This window comes from Muntiacus reevesi, chromosome 7, assembly GCF_963930625.1.
Source record: "Muntiacus reevesi chromosome 7, mMunRee1.1, whole genome shotgun sequence".
Classification (NCBI taxonomy): Eukaryota; Metazoa; Chordata; class Mammalia; order Artiodactyla; family Cervidae; genus Muntiacus; species Muntiacus reevesi.
The window spans coordinates 21,183,737-21,206,967 of record NC_089255.1 but is presented as its reverse complement, the minus strand read 5'-3'; the positions used below and the strand labels follow the sequence as shown (position 1 = coordinate 21,206,967).

Here is a 23,231-nt window from a genome sequence, read left to right as displayed (position 1 = left end):
GCATGCAGATTAGTTCAAGCTGCAAAATGATCAAGGCCCACAAGACCCAGGAAGAAATTCTGCCCTTCCCCCCAACTGCTTAAAAATAATTTAGATAGAGGACAGTTCCTGGAACAATGCTATCACCAGAGATCCTGTAAAATACAGGCTGGGCGAGGGGGAGATTAGAGATTATAGTCCACTTTCTGTCCTGTTGTCTCCACAACCCCCAGCAAACATTTACTTTTCATTTTCATGTCAATTACTTTCCTCCCTTTGAAGTCCTAAACTTCCGTACCAGCATTCTCTTGTCTTTAGCTGCAGATGGTATTTAAGGTGAGGGTTTTGGTCATTTGGGCGTATACTCAATTTTTCTGGGTCTAAGTATACATGTTAGTAAACTTTTGTTTGATTTTTTCTTTTTAATCTGTCTCATGTCAATTTGGGCTTCCCAGGTGACACTAATGGTAAAGAACCCGCCTGCTAATGCAGGAGATGTAAGAGACGTGGGTTTGATCCCTGGATCAGGAAGATCCCCTGGAGGAGGGCATGGCAATCCACTCCAGTATTCTTGATTGGAGAATCCCATGGACAGAGGAGCCTGGAGGGCTACAGTTCTTGGAGTCGCAGAGTCGGACACAACTGAAGTGAATTAGTATGCAGCACGCATGTCAATTTAATTCTTAGACTAGCCAGAAGAACCTGGAAGGGTAGAGGAAAATTTCTACCTTCCCAACACTCCCAAGGTTGATAAAAGACACTCATAACCTTTGGGGACCAGAGAAGGGCAAGAAGGCAACCCTGGCCAGTTAACAGAGGTGATGTATATAGTGCTTGGGGATAAGACGTTTAGGGCTGGAGAATATGAAACCTCAAAGGAAAATGAACTGAGAATAAGGGATTTAGAAGTTAGGAAGGACTGCTGAATCTTCTCATGTCAAGGGATTAATTTGCAAGAGATTTTCAAAACAACACACACAAGTATCTATCAAAGCATCTGGAAACTTTCTGAGGAGAAATCGCAAAGCAACTGAGGGGTAAAAGTAATACCTACAGAGAAAAGGCCTTAACCTTTCAAATCACTCAAGAAAGAAGGATGAGAAATCTGAAGCCCTGGAAAACTAGCTTCTTAGGAATCACAGTAGACAGACAGAAAACAAGATAAGAAGTTTTTTTGCTTGTTTGTTTTTGCTTGTGAAATGCATGCAAGGTACACTTCTCTCCTCGAGGAAAAAGAAGGAGCTTCTTTTGTACAAGGCATTCAGGAAGAGGGGGACTTGATTGAGAAGAAAAGATTCCAATTCAGACGCTGCATGTAACCCCAGCCCCAAGAGAGGAAGGAGGTCAGGAGCTGCCTGAGTGAAAGGTGGCCCAGTCCCCAAGATAGTGGGGACAAACAAATCCTGAAGGAAAAACCACAGTTAGGGAGGAGGATGTACAAATGAGGTACTTTCGAACACCTCACATTCCTTCTGTGTCACTGGGACCACTTTGTTTATAACTAGGGACTCAGGTATTAGCCACCGAATGTGGCTAAACGAAGAAAAACATAAGTTGCAGAAGTAACCTGCCAAAGTGTATGTCTGTACACTCACATGTGAGTGTGGAGAGATGCATTTTACTTAGAATTATAAGGATACCTGTCCACTGTTACCAGGGCTTTTGGGCAGAGGAAGAGGGGTAAAGACAAGAGGAGACCTTCCTGGTCAGCTCTCTTTGCATACTGACTCTTTTACTTCGAGAATATGGTCATTTACTTATAAAATAAGAAACGAAGAAAAGAGGGAAGCAAGGAAGACAAGAGAGAGAAATAATCAAGCAAATCACAAAAGGAAGGTACCAAAACCAAGTTTTAATCCCTCCCATTCCCGTTGTTAACTCCCTCCTCCCACTGATATGCTTGCTCTGGAGAAGGGAGAAAGGATTTTCATTTAATTAAAATATAAAAGACTTTCTTTTTTTACTGCCTGGTGGCTAGGGATATTCTGCTGACTTAGCAGTGAATAATCAGCTTTGACCTAAATAATAGAGTAACTCAAAGTGGCAGTTGCAGTTGCATAAGCTTGAGCCAAATCTGCAGTTTCTTCTCTCTCCCTCTCCTCCCCCATCACTCCCTCCAGGCTCTGAGCAGGCAAGGCAGTTACAGCAGATTCTTTCCACCTCTTTACCCACATCTGGTCATTCCTTCCATCATTTCTCACCCCATCTTTTCCAAAACTCTAGAGTGTCTTTGTGCAAGGAGTGACCCACCTAGCCTTAGTGAGTTTGGGGAATGCAAAGAAAGCAATGGGGTCTGGTTGCCTGAGGAACTCTATTCTGCAGCCCAGGTTCTCTCCGGGGGAACAGACTGAACAGTCTCAGGGTTCTTGACTTCTAGATGAAGGGTAAGGGTGGCCTCTAGTCTGAGACACTTCAGCAGTATCAGCAGGAAAAAGAAGCCATGTCTGTGTGTACAAGACGCTGACACAGCAGTGGTCAGCACTCTGTGGTCCCCCTTCCCACCCCCACTAACCTGTCTGATGGCAGAAACAGCTACTCTTCCCGCATTCCCACACTCCCTTCCCCCTCCTCTTACCTCCCACAGCTCCAGATCCAGCCAGCAAGCAAGGACCAAATGACTATGCTTGTGACTATCCTCAGTGACTAAACAGGACCACGAGGTGCCCCACACCTGGTAAGAACACTCTTGTCTCAGGCAAGCCTTGCCACAGCGACCTATAGCACACGCACGATTGCACCCCCATCTCACAGGAGGCAGCTGGTGACCTGGTCAGGCACTGGCTGCACTTAGAAAGTGGTGTGGAGATGCAGGCTCGGGCAGCATGGTTTGGGATCCCACATCCCTCTGCCCCCAAATTCACGAGCACAAGGAATATGCTCCAAACAAGTATGTTGACCTCACAATACCACTTGCCTAGATGTGGAGTCTATTCCATGGCTGAACACCACAGCCAAAGAGGGCACACCTGCCAAGAAGACCACCACTCAGGTCCCACCCCAGCTCCAGGGTGGGTGAGTGACCCCTCCTCTCCCTCCCCATCAGCAGGACAGAAGATAGTATCAAGACCTGGGAAAGAGTGTGACCAGGATGGTCAATGCCCTTAGCTGAGTGACGTGTGTTGGAAGGTATGGGAAAACAGGGACAAAGCTGATTCTAGAAGAGGAACCTCTGAAATAGTCCAAATATTTACTTTAGAAATTAGGGTTTTTTTGGTTAAAAGATATATCCCAATCCATTGAGATCCCTGATGACCAGAGATTAAGTGTTGAGACTTCTAGAAATGCAGATTGCCAAGCTTCTATAAAACCTCTGTAAGAAACTTCCCTGGTGGTTCAGTGGTTAAGACTCTGCGCTTCCAATGGAGGGGTCATAAATTCAATCCCTGGTCGGCAAAGTTCTGCATACTGCGTAGCACAGCCAGAAAAACAAAATAGCCTCTCTAACCTACTGCAGCTCATAGCGACCTTTTCCCCTTCTCAGATTTTTTGCTGCAATTGAATTCCAATCATGGAATCTGCCTATATGACTTTTCTACCTACTTAGAAAATTCATGAAAGATGGAGACCATGGGTGCAGCATTTGTTTTCTCCCAACTCACACCTTTACACTCTCCTTACAGAGAGGTTTAAGATGTGAGCTGGCAGGTGGAGGCAGAGGTGGAGAGGCCAGAAAAGTCTTCCCACGAGTGGCAGGGAGCCTCCAGCGTGGTGCGTGTGCTGTAAAGGGAAGGAACACTGTTGGCTAATTCACTTTCCTGGCTCCACTTCCTTTTCTGCTCAAGGAAAATGTAACACTGGCCCAGCTTACCTTATGGATTTGTTGTGAGGCTTGGATCAGATAATACACATGTAAGTGCTTCATATACAAGTAAACCCTGCCAGTGAAAATTACACTTCTTCTGAACAGCTACTTAAGTTTCTTCTTTTTTTAAAAACCAGATAATCATATATGGAGGGCTTCCCAGGTGGTGCCAGTGGTAAAGAACCCGCCTGCCAATGCAGGAGACATAAGAAACACAGGTTTGACCCCTGGGTTGGGAAGATCCCCTGGAGGAGGGCATGGCCACCCGCTCCAGTATTCTTGCCTGGAGAATCACATGGACAGAGGAGCCTGGTGGGACTTGTAAAAAGTCAGGCACGACTGAAGTGGCTTAACATAGCACAATTATATGTGGAATCCATTTGTCCACAGCAGGCGTGTTGGAAATTGAAAAGTAACAAGGCGTAAAAATAAAAGGAGCAGAGGAAAATAAATAAGTATATAAATGAAAGGAGGAGAGGGAAAAAAATAAATAACTAAAAGGAGAGGAAAGAAAGAGGCAGAGAAGGGAGAACCAGATCATGAGGAAGGCACTGTCCTGAGCGAGGCCCAGATGGTACTTACATAAGCAGAGGGCAGCGAGGAGGCGAAGGCCAGACTCTGGGGGGAAGCAGGTGGGGAAGAGCGGTTGCAGCACGTAGTTGGAAAAGGTGAGGGCGATGACAGCCTGGTTGGTGGGGTAGATCACCAGCACTGCGATCCACAGCCTCAGGAACCTGCGGGGGAGCCAGATGGAACTTGAGCCAAGATAGGAATTAAGACCCCCGCCCCCACCGCCAGGCATGGCAGGGATTAAGAAGCCATCAGGGGAAGTCTGGGCAAGTCATTGAGCAGGGTTAAGAGAGGCAGGTGGGCTAAAGGGATGCATTTCCTTGTTGTTTTCTGGAATGCTGAGGAGACCAGCCCTCGCCTGAACGAGACACCTAGCTCTCTGAGCTGACAGTGAACTGGTTTAACAATGAAGTACTATTTCAACTAGTTCCGACCCACGTCTTAGCGTTCCTTCTCTCCTTCTGCTCCTTTCGTCGTTTCATCATCTCTTCTCTACCACCCTGGCCCCCAGAAGCCACTGGTGGAAAAGAAAATCTGCAACCCCAGAATCTTCACAGTCAGGGCACGCTAAGAGTGTGGCCAGTTACATGAGTGTCAAGAGGGTATACTGAGTGAAGTTTGAAGGGGAAGTGTCCCCATACCCTTGGGCTCCTTGGTTAGAACTGAGCTCTTCAGTATCTGGGCTGTAGGGGCTGAGAAAATCAGAGACACCACTCACTTATTTTTCAGGATAAAAGGGCTTTGTTTTCGTGATGTGCTTTCCCTGGGCATCTCCAATCAGAGTTGTCATTTAGTTCTACTTGTTCTCACTCATAGAATCTTGCTCTCTAAGGTCAACAGAGATTAAGGGAATTCCCTGGTGGTTCAGTGGTTAGGACTCCACACTTTCACTGCCAAGGGCCCAGGTTCAATCCCTGGCCTGGGAACTGAGATCCCGCAAGCCACGAAGTGCAGCAAAGCAGAACAAACAAAAACCCTAAACAGAGATTAAAATTACAGCCTGGTTCTTCTGCCACTCTGAGGGGGATCAAGGGGACACAGGCTGAGCTGGCAACCGTGACATGGAGGAACCCCAAGTTCGCACCCTCCTCAGCACACTAGACAGCCCTGGCCTTGGCTTCCCAGACCACTTAGTCCCCCCAGTATTCGCTTACCCAGCCAGGCCTCCAAAGATGTCCTTGACATAGGAGTAGTCACCTCCAGATTTAGGGATGGTGACCCCGAGCTCAGCATAGCACAAGGCTCCCACAGCTGTGATGAGGCCTGTCACAATCCAGATGATGAGAGCCACGCCCACAGAGCCGGCATTCTCTAGCACACCTTTGGGTGAAACGAAGATTCCAGAGCCGATGATGTTCCCTGTGAAAAGTACCGAGAGTAGTGGGGAGAAAAGGAAGTCAGCACGGTTGGCAGGCCGCAGCATGGTGGAGGTGCTCTCACCTTTGATCTGAGGTAAAATGCCTTTGGGGTGCACAAATCCCCTCCAGGTATGCAGGTATGTCTAGCAATAATTCTCCTTAGCAGGGGAAAGAGCAGCAGACAATGGTCATGGAGATCAGGAACTTGTCAGGTATTTTACATGTGTCATGTAAGCGTCAGGACAAGCCGATGGAGTCAGACATCATTTCTCCCATTTTACAGAGGAAGGTGCATTGCCTAAGTCTACACAGTAGTAAATGGTGGTGCAAATTGAACTTCCAAGGGCGCTCCGACTGGGCCAAACGTAGACTAACGAGGGTGGTGACTTAAGGCTGGCTGGAAAAGGAAGAGCTATAAAATGTGCAGTTAGAAAGCTTTAAAAATGAGCTGAAGGGTAATACATTTGGACAGACTGTGGTCATACCCTGTGTCTGGGGGTTTCCAAGACCCACAAGTATGGACAGCACTCCTGGAGGCTGGTCTCTACCCCAGACACAATAGCCCCACCCTTGGTGAAGAGCATGAAATAACCCTAAAAACCAGCTCTTGTAGTTTAGAAGTGGTTTGTCTGGACGCAATATGTGCAAAGCCTTAGCTCTACATTCTTCCAAAGGTCATTCCCCTCCATTGTTTCATGTGCCTCTCCAACAACTTCACTGAATTCAGGAGGAGAAAGGACAGGTGTTCCTATTTCACAAACCAAGAGACTAAGACACAGAGGGGTTAAGTGGCTTTCTCCAAATTCCACAGCTACTGATGGGTAAAATTGGATCTAGAAGTCAGTCTCCTGATGCTTAATCCAAGGGTTCTTTCCACTAATCCATGTCGGTTCTGTGTATAAGGGGCTGGCCTGCTCTCGACAGGTGAGGCTGGCCCCAGGGACTGAATGTTGGTCGCTGGGACGTGTGTTGGGGCAGGGGAGGAACAGGAGTGTGGGGGCAGCTCCTGGGACGTTTCTTCCCAAGCTCTCCTTTGTCCCAAGCTCTCCTATCTTATGATTCCAGGGGTCAAGGTCCAAGGGTCAGGTGCTTTGAAAGCTCCCTCTTCCTCTTCATGCCCCACCCCGCTGCACCAATGAGGGCCTGGGGGGAAGAAGTAGACACTAAATGGATCCAAGTCAAAATGCAGAGCTGGAGTACTAGAGGCCAGTTGGATTTGACTGTTCTGAATTCCTACCATCTCTCTTTAGTGGTCTGGAACCAGTTCTGGGCTGACTGAGATGCAGACCATAGGATTTTATGCTCAAATTTAGAAAACGGACTTTTAGATCTCAATCACAGCTCAGCCTCATTCCAGTCCTGAAAACTTTCACTTCTAAACCAAAATTCAATTTTTAATTCCAGACTGTGCATCCAGGTTATTTTAGTCATAGGGAAAGAGAATATTCCCATCCTGAAAGCAGTAATATTTCATTCTTTGGGGATGTAGAATATGCTGCCCCTTTTCAAGCTAAAGAACTGCTCCTTGAGATGAGTAACAAGGGAGGGGAGGGGCCAGAAGGAGACTACCAGCAGCCGGGAGACTGAAATACCCAACTGGAGAGCCTAGGGCCACAGCTAGATTGAAACGCAAAGGCGGCACATTATGACTCAAACAGGCCTTTTTTCTCCTGGGTTAAGCCATCCGAACAGAATAGGGCTACGTAGAGAAGTGAAGATAAAAGAAGAAACAATCCCTCATGTTTAAATTTGTGATCTAAACATCAAGCAAAGAGAGAGAGAAAAATGAAATCCTGGGTGCCCCTAGTTCTTAAAGGCTTTTCCTTTTTTTGGTTTTTTTTTTTTTAAGTCTGAGACTTGGAATGAGAAGCTACCTCTCAATCCCCTTCTCAACTCATCCCCCATGTGTGCTATGCATGAATGCTGGGTCAGCAGAGACTAAAGGGCCTCCTGGTAGCATCCTAGGACGGTCAGCGTCAAACGACCCTTCACCTGCCACAGTGAATGTGAGATGGGGTTGCTGATAGTGCTGGAAAGTAACAGTAAACTCCTTGCCTGGCAGGAATTTATCAGAAGAGTCATCTGTAGGGCGTTTTAAAGCCAGCCAAGAAGAGAGCAATAGAAGGTTATAAAACTAGCTCAAGGGATTGGAAAAATAATCAGCATGGGAGAAAAACAGGTTTTGACTTTGGTTTTTAAGATGCTGAAAGGGGTTGTGGGGCGATAGCCAGAAATTTCTCAGGACCAGGAAAAGGCTGTGGATGTTACCGAAAAGATCTCATTTTCCCTCCAACTAATTAAAAAAAAAAGAAAAGATCTCATTTTCTCAGTAATGAAGAGTGTCCAAATTCTACTTCAGGGTTCTTTTAGAAAACACCCCAGGGGAGATGAGTGAGCACTTTGGTTCTCCTGCTTTTGCTGTGACATTTCCAGAGCACGTGCCTCACACCATCATCCCAGGTGGAGGGTGGGCGGTCCAAGACCAACAGACCTTTATGGGGGTCTGACTACTTTCCGTCTCCACTGGTTCTTGGATAATGTGTCCTTCCATAGAGCTGCTATAGCAGATGGTGAGGCTTGGCACTGGGACAAGAGTTCTCCCCATCAAACCATCTTGATTTTGACCAAATTAAAATGACAAAGATAAAAGTAGGGGAAAAAAAAATAGAGACTTTCTTGGCTGTCCAGTGGTTAAGACTCCGTGCTTCCACAGCAGGGGGTATGGGTTTGATCCCTGGTTGCTGCTGCTAAGTCACGTCAGTTGTGTCCGACTCTGTGCAACCCCATAGACGGCAGCCCACCAGGTTCCCGCTCCTGGGATTCTCCAGGCAAGAACACTGGTGTGGGTTGCCATTTTCTTCTCCAATGCATGAAAGTAAAAAGTGAAAGTGAAGCCGCTCAGTCGTGTCCGACTCTTCGCGACACCATGGACTGCAGCCTACCAGGTTCCTCCGTCCATGGGATTTCCCAGACAAGAGTACTGGAGTGGGCCACCAGTGCCTTCTCTGTGATCCCTGGTAGGGGAACTAAAATCCCAAATGTCTCACAGCATGGCCAAAAAATTTTGGGGGCTTCCCTGGTGGCTCAGTGGTGAAAGAATACACCTGCCAGCGAAGGAGACATGGGTTCAATCTCTGACCCAGGAAGATCCCACACGCCTCTAAGCCTGTGCACCACAATTATCAAGCCTGTGCGCCAGAGCCTGGGAGCCGCAGCTACTGAGTCCGCATGCTGGAACTGAGTCTATGTGCTGAAACTACTGAAGCCCACGTGCCCTAGAGCCCATGCCTCACTAGAGAAAAGCCCATGCAGCAGCGAAGACCCAGCACAGTGAAAAATAAAAATTTTTAAAAATAAATAAAAAGTGAAAAAAATTGAATTATGTTAACCAAAACTGAGAACTGGGGGATGGGAAGGAGAGGAACGTCTCGCCCCGATTCTAGGAAGCCACTACCTAGAATATCAGAATCAGATGTCTCTTCCTTAGCAGCCTCTGGAACGACTACAGGAAGACGAATGTCACTCAGAGCACAGCTACGTACTGGAGTCGAAAGAATACTCACACTACATTTACTTAAAAGTCATGCCTTTTATAAACAATCTTTAGTGTAATTATTTCATTAATATATATCTCCCTCACTAGACTGTAAGCTCCATGAGAGCAGACACTGTATTGTTTACCTGTGGAATGTCACAAAGTATTAATAAGCACTCTATAAGTATTTATCGAATAAATAATGTTTGATGTCAATCTACAGCTTACCTCCATGGAGCAGTTTAATACACCTGTTTATCTGGAACCTCCAAAACCTGTGAAATATGTCAAGTGTGTATTGTAAGCAAATCAGTAAAGCAACCCACTTATTCCGCTGCTGAGAGTAGACTGGCTGGTATTACCACCTCTACTTTATAGGGAAAGAAACTAGGGCAACCATTATTCTCATTTTTCCAAATGGAGAAAATGAAGGAGGTATTATTTTCCCTATTTTACAGATGAAGAACCTGAGATGCAGAGAGGTGGTTATTTGCTTAAATCACAGGGTAAATTAGCAGTCACCATCATAGCCTCAAGCTTTTCCCTGAAAATTGTCAGTTTTACATGCTCCACCCTATAGACAATGAGAAAGGTTCACAGAAGTTGCTTATTAAAGAACTGGAACACAGATCTGATTCTTTCCTTCTATTGCAATACCACCTTCAGCGATGAGTTACAGAAGATTCATGCCTATTACCTTACTTGATTCTCACAACTACTTTCTTGGGTGCACAGGTCAGGCACTCTCATCCCTATTTACTTTTGTGAAGACTGAGGTTCAGAGAGGCGAAGAGCCGTGATCAAAGTCACATACTGCATTAGGTAGCAAGGCCTGGATGAGAGGCCATGTCCTTGGACTCCTGGCCCAGAGTTTCTTCCTACTGAGCTGCCTCTCCTTGAGAAATTACCCAACACATACCTTAACTGCAGGGCTTTTACACTGTCCAAGTGAGGCTTTTCTGGAATGGCTGTGAAAAAGGAGAACTGGGGAAAGGCTTTTCTACCTTTGACTATGAACCATTCTTGATGAGAGGTTGGAAGAAAGTTGATTACAGCGGGAATTTTTTTCTCCATTGTTTTACTCTTAGACTCATCATCTACAAAGCCACTTGAGAACAAGATGCCCAACCGTCTGGTAGAGTCAGGGTCGGTTGGGTTTTCAATCCTCTTTCATTGACCCCAATTAGGGAAATAGCCATCTTATCACATAGATCTTCTCTAGTAAAAAATAGGCCCAAGGATGCCTGGACAATGAGGTCCAGCTTGGCTTGTTCTGTCAAAGAAAAGCCAAGTGAACCACTCCATTAAGAAGGGGCCAAGTTGTATCAGTGGGCAAGTCATCACTAGAAAAACTGCTGGAATTGAGAAAATCCACAGTGGCCGTGAAAAATTGCTGACTTCCACCTGTGGGCCAATACCCATGTGATTCTTATTAATGCCTTACTCACTTCCAGGTCTGTCCACGCTAGAATGCTGCAGCCATCACAGAATGTCCTAGGGCATGGAATTACAGATTTCTACTGCCCAAGAGACCCTCAGATCCAAAAGGCTTTGGCCTTCTCTACTGACTCATGCTAGTCTTGGAATGTAGCCAGGGCTTCTCCTGGACCTTGGAGGTTCTGTCCATTTCCATGATGTCCAGACAAAACCAGGGCAAATCTTTGTGCTTCTCCCACAAAATGGTTGGAAGGGTCTCAGGATTTTCAGGACTGCAAGAACAGCATGGAAATGGGGTCGGCACATTGAGGCCAGGGTTTAATCCTCACAGCAGGCCTGAAAGCTCACCATGCCTCTCATCCTATCTCCACTTTCCGTCAGGACTGTACAAACAGCCACCTCAGGGTGATGGCAGGTCAGGACTCCAAAACACACCCTGTGGGGTTGCTGTCTCTTGTGGAACAGAGATGGGGAAGGAGCTTTAGGACTCTGCTGGTTTAGATTCCTTGCTGAAGAATGAAATGGGTGCTAGACTTAAGAGTCAGAGGAGTCACTGAGTCCTTGCTTTGCCACTCACAAGCTGAGTGGCCTGAATTTTTCTTAGTGTCCCTACACCTACTGAATAGGAATACTTGCTTCTGCCTTGCCTACCTCACAAGGTTGTGGTGGGGATACATGCATGGAAGCACTTTATAATCTGCTTAATGATCACAAATATAAGGAGTTGCTAGGATTTGCAATAGTAGGGGTAGAGACAGTCTCTATAAGATACCAATAATGGTTTCACCTTGGAAGTTTGGCTCTGAAATAGCACTGCAGGGCCAGGGCCATGAAGCATTCTCTGAGCATCTGTTTACTTGTCTAGGTATGATTTTTAGATGCTACAGGTGGGCGGCCAACAGGTAATTGCATCTCAAAAAGTATTTATTGAGCACCCACTCTGTACATTCTTGCTTTAAAACGTAATTGGGAAGAACTAGTTCACACATAGACTTTTAACATAATAGATGGAGCCAACCACCACCCACCAGTCACTGAAAGACAGGCATCCTGGCCTGAGGGGCTAAGACTGCTGAGCCCTCAAAAATGCCCATTAAGGATTCACAGCAGGTGTCCAGCGTCTCCCTGTCTGATTGGGAAACCAGGAACCAACAGTAAGAGGCTTTGTCTACCTCAGTGGTGCTCTTCCAGCGGACAATTTTGCACCATCTCCCCATCTTCAGGGGACGACTAGCAGTGTCTGGAGACATTTTTGGTTGCCACAGCTGGTGAGGGGGTGCGTGGGACGGCCCCCCAAAACAACAAAATATCTGACCCAAAATATAGTAGTGCTGAGGCTGAGGTAAGCCTCAATGTTAATTTCTAAAGTCTTTTTCAAATTTGAACTTAGGTGAGATTTAGCATGCTTTGTGTTTTGCTTGTTTTTTGCTACATGTAAAAATTTATTGTTTACGGGAATAACTCGTTTTTAAGCTAAAACTTTTTTTTCAAATGCAGCACTAAATTTACCACCTTAACCATTTGTAAGTGTACAGTTCAGTAAGTTCAGTTTGTTAAGCATTTTCAGGGTGGTCCAGTGGTTAAGATTCTGTGTATATTCACACTGTTGGGAGGCAGATCTCTAATGGACGGTTTGGCTTAGATGGACTGCTATTATTCAACAAATACTTTCTATGCACTTACCCATGCCAGGCTGAATACATGAGGATATGAAAATGAGAAAGAGTCTGTCCTCAGGGAATTGTGGTGACATGATGCACATGGACACAGAACTGACAACACCAGGGAAAGCAGAAGTTGCATGAAAGCAATCGCAATACATGACAAGATATTAGGGATGCACAACGTCACTTGTGGGGGCTGCTAAGAAAAAGCTTCCTAGAAGAGGGGAAGCACAAGAAGCTGATGAGTAGGTAGACTCGAGTCAACAGAGAAAAGGAAAAACACTGTCTATTTGATAAACAGGTCAGACTTGGGCTGAATTGGCCAGTTCTTCCCATCACTCGATCAATCTAACCTGTTTTTGAACCAAAATGAATGAGTGTGGGGATGGGGTTGGGGGGGGAGGATAAGGGAAGTGGGGGTGGTGGAGGATGAGCTTAGGAGAGAAAGAAACTAACATTTATTGAATATAAACTGCTGGATACCAGCCAGTTTAACATTTCACAAGAAATTTCTATTTTATTGCCAATAAACTTATTCCAGGTTACAAAGCTTGTAAATAGGAAAGCAGTTTACAAACCCAAGACTATCTCCAAAGTCCTTCCTTTTCTGATATCAACAATGGTTCCTCCCTGTTCACAACATAATACAAATCATGGGAAAATTCATCACATGCTTTCTACTCCCAGCATCAGGACCCACTTAGCAAATGTCTCCTTATCCCTAGACAACCTGACCTGCCTGCATCAGCTGCTGATTAAACATGCTATGCAGAACTGTACTCTAAAGAGGCTGCTAAAGCATTTATGAATCTCACAGATGTACAGGCACCTTGAAACTCTATACATAGTGAGAAAAGTACACTCACAATTCTGCAGCAACGAAACACCCCCTGGGTAATCGGCCTTCACAATATGCTGCTCAGTGTGAGGTTGCCCAGAACATCTCAAGGCACATTATGAAACCTGCTCCCCAGGAGTGACGTCACTGGTAATGCTGAAAATATTAACCGCAGGGAGCGAACCAGTGTGAAGAGCTGTGACCGTGACAATGGATGAGGGATGAGATGTGATTGATAAGGCTTTTCGGCTCAGACTTCATACATTCTATAAATAAAACAGCTTAAAATAGACTTGAGAAAAAAAAAAAAGACTTGAGGCACAATTTGGCTTCTTAGAAATAAAATTCACCAGTGCTTAGCACAAGGCCTAGCATATAATGTTGGATGAGTATTTGTTAAATGTTAAAATATGGGATGATCAGAATCCTGTGGCCAGTAGCCCCCATACCTGTGCCAGGGAGCAGCCTGCACTTTATCATTTACAGATTTCCAGGGAGAAGAGCCCAGGGGGCCTCCTTTGCAGACATGTTCTGGGAGGGGAACAAGGCATGGTCTTTCTTGCTCTGCACTCTCTCAGCTGGGAGTTAAAAATTAGAAGGGATGAACTCCTTTTGGTTGTTTCGGGTAGTTCAGGATATATTCTTGGAGTTATTTGCTCATTCCTGCTTTTTTGATACCCTCTCACCATCTCCAAACAATAATAACCAAACAAAGACTTCCCTGGTGGTCCAGCGTTTAAGAATCCACCTGCCAACTCAGGAGACACAGACAGGTTCAATTCCTGGTTCAGGAAGATTCCACATGCAACTAAGCCCATACACCACATCTACTGAAACCCTCATGTTCTAGAGCCCATGCTCTGCAACAAGAGAAGCCACCACAATGGGAAGCTCTTGCTCACTGCAACTGGAGGAAGTCAGCAGGCAGCAATGAAGACCTAGCGCAGTCAAAAACAAACAAACAAACAAACAAATAACAACAAACAACAAGAGCAACAACAGACATTCCTAAGACTTTCTTGGTAGGCAGGTCTGCTGCTGGATTAACCCGCAGAGGAAAGCAGAAAACCCTGGTATCTGGGCAACTTGGAAGTCTCACCCAGTATGCCCATACCATCATGCCACTTCAATAAGCCAATTTAATTCAGAAAAAGTGGTATTTGTGGTGCTGGCCTCTCTGAGAAGGTCATCTGATCTGGGTACAGGGTGTTTTTGTTGTTGTTGTTGCTTTTCTAAATAAATAGAATGGGTTATTTGATTCTGTTTCTCTGGACATCGTTTTTACCTGCTGGGTTTCTATTTTCTTTCCCCAACTCTAAGTGTCTCCTGTTAGTCATTTATTCTGCGTAACTCTGCTCTTTGAGACAGCATATTGGAGCCCTGCCAGCAGCCCTGCCTCAACTAGATTACTCCTTGAGCCCCCTGGTTCCTGCAGGTAGGAAGCAACAGGATCCCTGGTTCCAGCCACCCTGTGGAGCATTTTGATTAAGCCCCGTGGCTTCAGAGTTCAATGACTTGGGTGGGAATCCTGGCTCTGCCACTGCCAGTTATTTATTCATTCAATTCCACCCTTTCCATAACAGTACTTATTTCATGGGCTTAGATGAAAATACTCATAAAGCACTGATCTGGTATGTGGTAGTGCTCAGTAAATGGTAACTACTTATTATTATTACACCACTGAGTATAACCTCTCTCTGTTTACCAAGATGTGTTTGTTTTGAAAAGTATCCTACTTGGCTTCTGTCTCAAAGTTTTCTTTGAGAACAATGAAAGTTTTAAACATGTTTTCATCTTGAATGAACCAAATCCTAATCCCTCTCATGTTGGGAAAAAAAAACAAAACTGAAGTACAAATTTGAGAAGAATTTTCACACTCCAGCCCTCTGGTTAATATCCAATAGACATTTGGGGAATTAGAAAGCTAATATGTAAAATCTTCTAAAATGGTGTCAAAATACATGGGTCTGAAAATCTTTTGGACCTGAAATATTTCCAAATCAGCCCAGCGCCATTTCAGTATGGTTACAACTACAGTATGCTTCTTTGTTGACAAACAGCCTTTTAAAAAAGTTTTTCCCCAACTTTTCCAGTATCAGATACCCATGTCCTTTCCCAATTCCAATGTCAGGGTTATGGTCCTGCATGGCCCACTCCCCCACCACACAAGACACATCAGCCTCCCTCCCTCCTCTCTTGGTTACCGATTAGAAACAGGAAATGGCTAAGAGTTTTGACTCTGGAGTCAGAAGATCTCAGTAGTCAGTCCTCCAGGGTCTGTGACTCCATTTCCCCATGTTTGAAACAGAGTTATAATACCTATTTCCACAGAATGGTGGTCAGGATTAAATAAGGTAATATATATAAAGAGTTTATGTAAAGCTATGGTTTTTCCAGTAGAGAACGCCGGTCCACAAAGGAGGAGCGAGCATGTGGGAGAGTCAATGGAAGCATGGTCTGTGCTGACCACATCCTGCAATAGCGGAGCCAGCACACCTCAGGCTCCAACCCCCCACCAGTGTCTTCCTGCAGCTATACTGGTACTTCAGCTCTCAACTGACTGCTCAGATCTTGTTTATATTGGGACACTTCCTTGCAAGGAACACAACACTGAGTGCTTCGTCTATAAAAACAAATAAGGACCTCTGCACAGGATCTGAAGGCAAACACCTCTTTTAGGACATGACAATTGAGAGTAGAGAATAATGCTTATGAGTTTCATTTAGGATTTAGACAAGCTGTAGGTCTGAATCTTTAATATTTTTCAGCTATGTGACCCTCACCAAGTTTCTTGTCTCTCTGAGCCTCTATTTCCTTATGTGGAGGGAGGGCTAAGAAGTGCTTACCACATGGGATTATTGTGAGGGATAAATAAGGCAATGTAGGACTTCCCTGGTGGTCCAGTGACTTCATGCTCCCAATGCAGGGGCCAGGTTCGATCCCTGCCCAGAGAACCAGATTCCATGTGCTGCAACTAAGACCTGGTACAGCCAGATAAATAAATACTTAAAAAAAAAAAAAAAAGAATGTATGTTTGGCAATTGGACAAGTGTCTGGCATATAATAAATTTTTAATAATAACAGTAGCTTTGATAGCGTTAATTAATGAATTTTGTGGCTCCTTCGTACTTTCTTTAGATTTTGGGGGGGACTCCACATTCATGAAGAAATCTAAGTTCACCTATTGCCAACAGGTTTCTTTGGCCAAATATGTGGTGAGCAATAGCCTGGTTAAATTAGGGCAAAGGTGACGTTTAAAAATTAAAACTGAAAAAAAAAAATTAAAACTGGACAACCTCATTTCCAAGTTGATGAAACTATTCCTAGCTTAAAAGATTTTCAAGTCAGGTTCCCAACAGCCATTTAAATAAACACTTTATTACTACTGTCTTCACATTTTTGTCGAAGGGCAATTAAATTCAACAATCATTTGAGTAACTATTTCAAGTCAGGGACTCTGCTAAGCACTAAAGATTCAGACACATTTTTTTGCTCAAGGAAATAACAGTTTAGTTGTTGTCCTTCTACCTACCCAAATCTCCCAGAATTATCTTCTCTATTCTATCTTTTTCCATGTCCTTCAAGAGGCTTCTTAATCTAGTTCTCAGTGAGAACTTCTCTTTCTTTGTGCTTCTCACCATTCACCTAACTTTTTCCTCCTTAAGTAACTCAATCATATCATAAATTTCCAATGTTCTTTGTCTAATGCATATAAAACTTATCTCTCCAATCAGATTATAGATAATTCTAGAGCCTGCATCTTCTATTGGTTCATTTTATATTTCTGTAACACCGACCATCTTGTTATTCCTATTTTATTTTAAAATTGTTATTTATTTCTTTATGGCTGGACTGGGTCTTTGTTGCTATGAATGGACATACCCTAGCTGTGGCGAGTGGAAGCCACTCTTCTGCGTGATGCACTGGCTTCTCATTGCCGTGGTTTCTCTTGTTGCAGAGCACAGGTTCTAGGTGCTCAGGCTTCAGTAGTTGTGGCGCACGGGCTTAACTGCCCTGAGGTATATGGGATCTTCTCAGGCCAGGGACCAAACCCATAACCCCTGCACTGACAGATGGATTCTTATTTTTTTTTTTTTTTTGACAGACGGATTCTTAACCACTGGACCACCAGGGAAGTCCTTATTATTCCTATTTTAAATTATTGATGCTGATTGTGAATGAAACTTTTAAAATGTTTTATGAAACACTGTTTAACTTATCCCTAAGTTAACTGGGAATGAGATCAATTTGGGGCAGTTGCTATTTTTCCATACCTCGTGATCTAATTCACTTAGGAAATTTCCTTTCTGTTTATATCTTCGAATTCTTTCTTCCACAGTGTTGACACTGAACACTAGATCACTGAATTTCATGTGCAGAATGCCATTTCTATTTTTGCATTTGGTCTTGAAAAAACCTGAATCACTGTCATCTACTCGGAAACCCCTCTAGAGGATAGGGCAGCTACTCAGCACTTTTGTAAATCAACAGCCACACGGGCAGGGGAAGTGGAAAGGATTTTGCCCCCACAACACCCTAAAGGGGAAACGTGTGTCTCAGTTTACATGGAGATACAATCATGACTATTAACTCTACAAGGATTCTTGAACTTTGGAATAATACCCTGATTTCTCTGAAATCATATATTTGGGGCCTCTTTTCACCATAGAATACCAGAGTTGTTATTCTTCTTGCTATAATACAAGTAGGAGCACTCGGACTATTCTTACACCGAAGTACTACCCATGGGGTTGTGGATAAATCATTAGTAGCATTCACCCAACTAAAAGCCACAGCTCTTACACCTGGATACTCCCATTTCTTCACAGTCTTAGAAAAATACTAAAGAAAGAGACAAAAACAAGCCCACTATATAGGAAAATATCCTCAACCCTTGAATACTTGCACATATATAGGAGTGGGTGAGCAAGGTTGAGGCAGGAAGGAGGTCTGATTGTGCTCATGTGCATGTGGGTGTAAACATCTGTGTATGAATCAGAATCTTCCCAAAGGGAGGAAAGTACTTAATCCTCTCAGTCAAACTGGTGAAAGAGGTAACAGCTCTGGGCTATTTATAGACCTTAAATTGGCATGTGCTGTACATATTGAGGACTTTGCTGATCTCATTTTTTAGAGCAGTTGCAATAAAGGCGAGATAGAGAAAAGACAATGAGAAATTAAAATCCTGACTATAATACTCTAAAATAACATTACCGTACTTGTAACTGTAGATGCCTGGAAACCTACCAGAGTCAGAGAATTAGAGCAGCATTCCACCTTGAAAGCTGAGTGGCGATAACACTGAAGGCTGGGTGCAGAGGTGAAGAGGATTATCTGAATACTGTACTGGTATTATTTGATTTCAAGGGTGTTCTCCAATGTCAGCATTGCTTAGTTGCCAAAATGCTTCTGTGGTACCATGAGGACCATGGGATTATCCAGAGAAACTGGTCTGTGGGCATCAGGACAGTACAAGCCTTCAATAGGAAGTCTGCACAGAAACTGATCTGGCCTGACTGTCCTGTACCCCTTTCTCTGGGGAAAATGTAAGGCCCCTTCCCAAAGACAGCAGAAGAAATTCTCACCTTCTGGTGTAAAGGCAGGACACTCATGCTCCCCAGTTTCAAAGCCTTCAGCCGGACTCCCCATTCTAATTACTCCCGTTTCCCTTCAGAACCTCACAGGGTCTTCCATGAGGTAGGGGACATGGATATTACACAACTCCACTAAGCAATGAGAGAAGCTGCCAACTACACAATTACAGAAAGGTACAATCTGTCGTGTCTTTTCTTCCATAATTTATTTCCTCACCCAGGAAATGGGAATAACAGCCCTGTCACATCTACTTCACAAGATAAAGTGCTGGATAAGATGGAAAAGCTAGAGAAAGGCAAGGCATCCTTATACTGCTATTGTGGCTATTTTTATTACACACCTCGGAGACCCATAGTCTAATATAAAGTAAAACCAAATAGCTCCTAAATATATCTCAAAAGCCAATCCACAGCCTGGTAAGGAGATGGCTGCAGAAAAGCCTGTTAAAAATCTAGGTTCCCCAGTCCTACCTTAAGTCACTGGAATCAGCTCTCCAGTGTCAAGTTCAGAGACCTATATTTTCAAGAAGCTTCCAGGCAACACTGACCATCAGCCAGGAGCGTGTCCCCTAAGTGCTCCATTCCCCAAACACTGGACAGGACTGGTCTTGGGGAAGAGATGCATGATATACAACACGTCCTATACCTCTCAAACTTAATCCATTTGTGTAGGCGATAGCACAGGTGAACGACAACCCTTTTCTAAGGGAGCAGGACGCAGAAAACAGTGCTTTGCGGGGCTGGGGGCCTGAGGGATTAAGGTTCTATAAGAGGACCACCAGACAGGGAGGAACGGTCGGTGGGAAAAGGAATTGGACTCACCTACAATGATACCACAAGCACTGACCAATCCAATCTCTTTCTTCAGGGCCACTCCGCCCCCTCCAGAATCAGCCTCCTGCGAACTGCTCCCACCTGGGTGGTTCTTTTCAGTGTTGCTCCGGTGCCTGGCTCCTTTTTCCATGTTTCTCAATAGGATTTCAACCTCCGAAAGTTATCTCTCTTTCTAAACGCATATGGGTGTAAATATATTTAGAGAGAGAGCCTTTCAAATGGAAACGTCCTTTTCCGTGATAAGGACCACTCCTACCCTCTTTAAAAAATAATAAAAAGACCCAGGCAGATAAAAGAGAAAGATGAAAATATTCCTATTCCGTCTTGACACTTTCTTGTCACTCGTGCTTACAAACAAGGAAAGTGTTGTTAGAATAGGGGCGGGGGGAGAGACACAGACATTTAAATGTAAAAATAGAACTGTACCAGCTATTCTGGCTGGAATGCTCCTGAAAGGGATGTAGCTCTTCAGAAACCAGGACCGTTTTGCACTGTGTAGCAGGCAGTGGCTTATTTCAGAGCTTCAAAGAGATAGTCTGGATTTCCCTCAGCTATCCCCCTAAGAAAACAGAGATTGTCTTTACCTCCCCTTAGCCTTTTATGAGGATAAAAGTCGTTTTCATTAACTGAAAGGAAAAAAGGCAATCCTCCGGTACTTTCTTCTCTCTCAGTGAACCCGAGCGGTTCGCTCCGGGTCCTGTTTCCACCTGGCGTGGGTTCCTTCCCCCCCCGTCTCCTGCCTTCCGCTTTCCCCAGAGGTCCTCTTCTGTGTCGCCTGTTTTCTTGTCCTTGTTTTCCTTTTTCCGATCTCCGCCAGTCCTCAGGGCACAGACCGCCCCATCCCTCGCGGTTCCAGGAGAGTGCCTCTAGCAAAAACGAACGTGCTTCCCTTTTAGCGAGGGGTTTTAAACGCTGGGCTAGCTCCGCCTCCCACTTCCAGCGTTGCTCTGCATCCTCCCTCTCCTCCCTCCCATTCAATGTAAATAGCAGCACACAGTCCCCAAAGATCACCGACAAGATGGATGAAAAGATTTCTCATTGTTATCGATCTTCTCCCTTGTCTCCATCTTTCTCTTTGTAAGTAGCGGAAGTAAAATCCTCCCAGGTCGACTGTTCGGGAGAGTCCAGGAGCTGGTATAGCATTACAGGTCATTCAGCAGACGTGGGCTTTATAAATAAGGGACCGGTTGTGCGGACACTTCAAAACCATCACAAATACACTGGCGAATATATTAAAATATTTATGTCTGGAAGATTTGAAGGAGAGAAGGCAGTAGGGACGTTATCTTCAAGTATCTGAAAATAGGAGGAAATCGGGGTGGGAGAGGGGAATGGAAAGAATTAAGACTAATGGAAAAGAGGTTCATTTAGTATAATTGTGAGCAGCCTTGAAGAGTACAGTGGAAACAGAAGTACCAGGAAGAAGTTGTAGCCTTACTGATCACATCTCTTACTAATACTTAGTGTTAGATTAAACAGAAAAAAAAAAAGACCTCAACCCTGGTCCCAGGAAAAAAATGACACAAAATTTGGTGGAATGGGGCCTTTTATAGCTTCTAATATTATATTTCTGCATAATGAAATTATTAGAAAGGCAGACCAGAGAGGAGGTGGGGAGTTATCAGCACCTCTCTGATCATGAAGCAGATTGTTGATGTTAAGAGATGGCTTACTTCCATATTGATATTGTTTCTAGTCTTCTATGAAGAATTCTACCCAGAAACTCCTGCTTTAGGTGAGAGCAATGACGGTTATTTATAATTGCAAAGTACTCTGAAAAAATAGCAGAAAGCAATATAGCATACAAAAGTATATATCTAAAATGAAATTATTTTGAATATATTACATACATTATGCAAAAGCACTTGAGTTTAAAGTGGGTCTAAAAAAGTTCCCAAGTTGACACTAGTGTAGAAATTTGGCCTCACTTTCTGCAGAATGTTCCAAAAGATTTTGGATTTTAAGAAAAGTAAATACATAATTCCTTAAAATGGGGATGGTTGAGCTGTTGTAGGAAGGTCTTTTTCAAATGGGGTAAAGTCCAATCAACAATCTTTTCCACTTCTCCTCTTGACCACTCAGCAAGTATTAAGAGGTTTCAAAGGTTGAGAGTTCAACTGCTTCTCCTTCTGCAGTTCATGATACAATAAATTGAAAGCCTCAGCAAAAAAATTAAAAAAAAGTGGGGGGTGGTGATGCAAAAAGGATTTTTTTCTTAACAAAAGGAGCAGATGAACAGACAAGGCAGGGAATATATAGCCCAAAACTCCACAGGAGGGGATGAGTCATGAGAAATGAAAAAAATTTGAATTGCTTTTGGCCTTTCCTCATGACATCAGAGAGCATCAATAATCTCATTTGGAAACGTCTGCTGAAATTTCAACATCAAGGTATAAAACAGTCTTTCTGCTCTCAAATATGAATTCTTTCAGTAATGTCTCAGTTCAAAAGGTGTAGATTTAGTATGAGATAAAATAAGAACGTGATGAATTCAAGGTCTCTTGCCTAAACTGGTGCTTACTGACCACAATATGGTAAGCTTTAGCCATCGCAATTTATGAACTAAGAAGCTAAGAGAGGAATGGGATCAAATGCAACCGTGGAATGCAATTAAGCACAGACAATTGGAAAGAACGGGTTGTTGAAGATTAATATTTCTATTTCTTTTGCACTTGAAGTTTATAAGTGGCTTATGATTGTCTACTAATGGTACAATGTAAAAGCTAGAAAAGAAATCTCCACCCCTTCTCCCTCCACAAGACCATTCATGCGTATTATATGGCTCCCTCCAGGTTGGGATCTTTTTGTGAAATAAAGCCTAAGTGTGTCAAAATTCCACATGGCTAACAAGGAACTCAGGAGAGAAAGAAAAATTTCCCTGTGATAATTTGAGAAAAATCTATAAGAATAATTGACTGAAGGTTCAATTTTGAGCACTGAATTCTTCTTTTTTCATAACTGATGTACATTTGCCTTTATAACTTTAAATCTACTGTCTATATTTAAATAATACATTATCTACAAACTGTTTTCTGCACAATATCTTTTTTTTTTCTCATTAAATACTATGGGTAGACAAGACTATTATTTTTTCCTCTTTTAAAGATTAGGAAGCTGAGGCTCAGAGAAACATCTTATCTGAGGACAAAGATAGGGCACCTTTGGACAGACAGGATATCAATGGTTTACACTGATATCTTTCCCCAGGACACTGCAACTACTTGCTGATGTCTCAGCTTCTTCCACTTGAGGGAGGTGAAGACCTTTGATCAGGTCCATGTCCATATCTTCTTGAGTTGATAGCATATCTGTGATATGCTTGATATCGCACCTGATATTTGATGAAAGTGAAAGAGGAGAGTGATAAAGTTGTCTTAAAGCTCAACATTCAGAAAACTAAGATCATGGCATCTGGTCCCATCACTTCATGCAAATAGATGGGGAAACAGTGGAAACAGTGTCAGACTTTATTTTTTGGGCTGCAAAATCACTGCAGATGGTGATTGCAACCATGAAATTAAAAGACACTTACTCCTTGGAAGGAAAGTTATGACCAACCTAGATCGCATATTAAAAAGCAAAGACATGGGGTACTCTTTGCCCCCTTCTGATGCCTATGT

General features: G+C 43.9%; 1 protein-coding gene across 2 annotated transcripts in view; it reads right to left on the bottom strand.

The window, feature by feature from the left end:
- SLC7A8 (solute carrier family 7 member 8) overlaps positions 1-20,499 on the bottom strand; it is a 52,570-nt gene extending 32,071 nt beyond the window's left edge. Inside the window, exons 1-4 of one of the 2 annotated variants that reach the window (XM_065940218.1) lie at positions 20,196-20,499; positions 19,600-19,783; positions 5,506-5,710; positions 4,364-4,515 (exon numbers count right to left, since the gene is read on the bottom strand). In XM_065940218.1, the coding sequence (XP_065796290.1) occupies positions 4,364-4,515; positions 5,506-5,710; positions 19,600-19,741 (499 nt within the window). In that variant the 5' untranslated portion in view covers positions 19,742-19,783; positions 20,196-20,499. Of the gene's footprint in view, positions 1-4,363; positions 4,516-5,505; positions 5,711-19,599 lie in introns of both variants that reach the window. The other variant, XM_065940217.1, reaches the window with a different exon arrangement.
- Between the last annotated feature and the right edge of the window lie 2,732 nt (positions 20,500-23,231).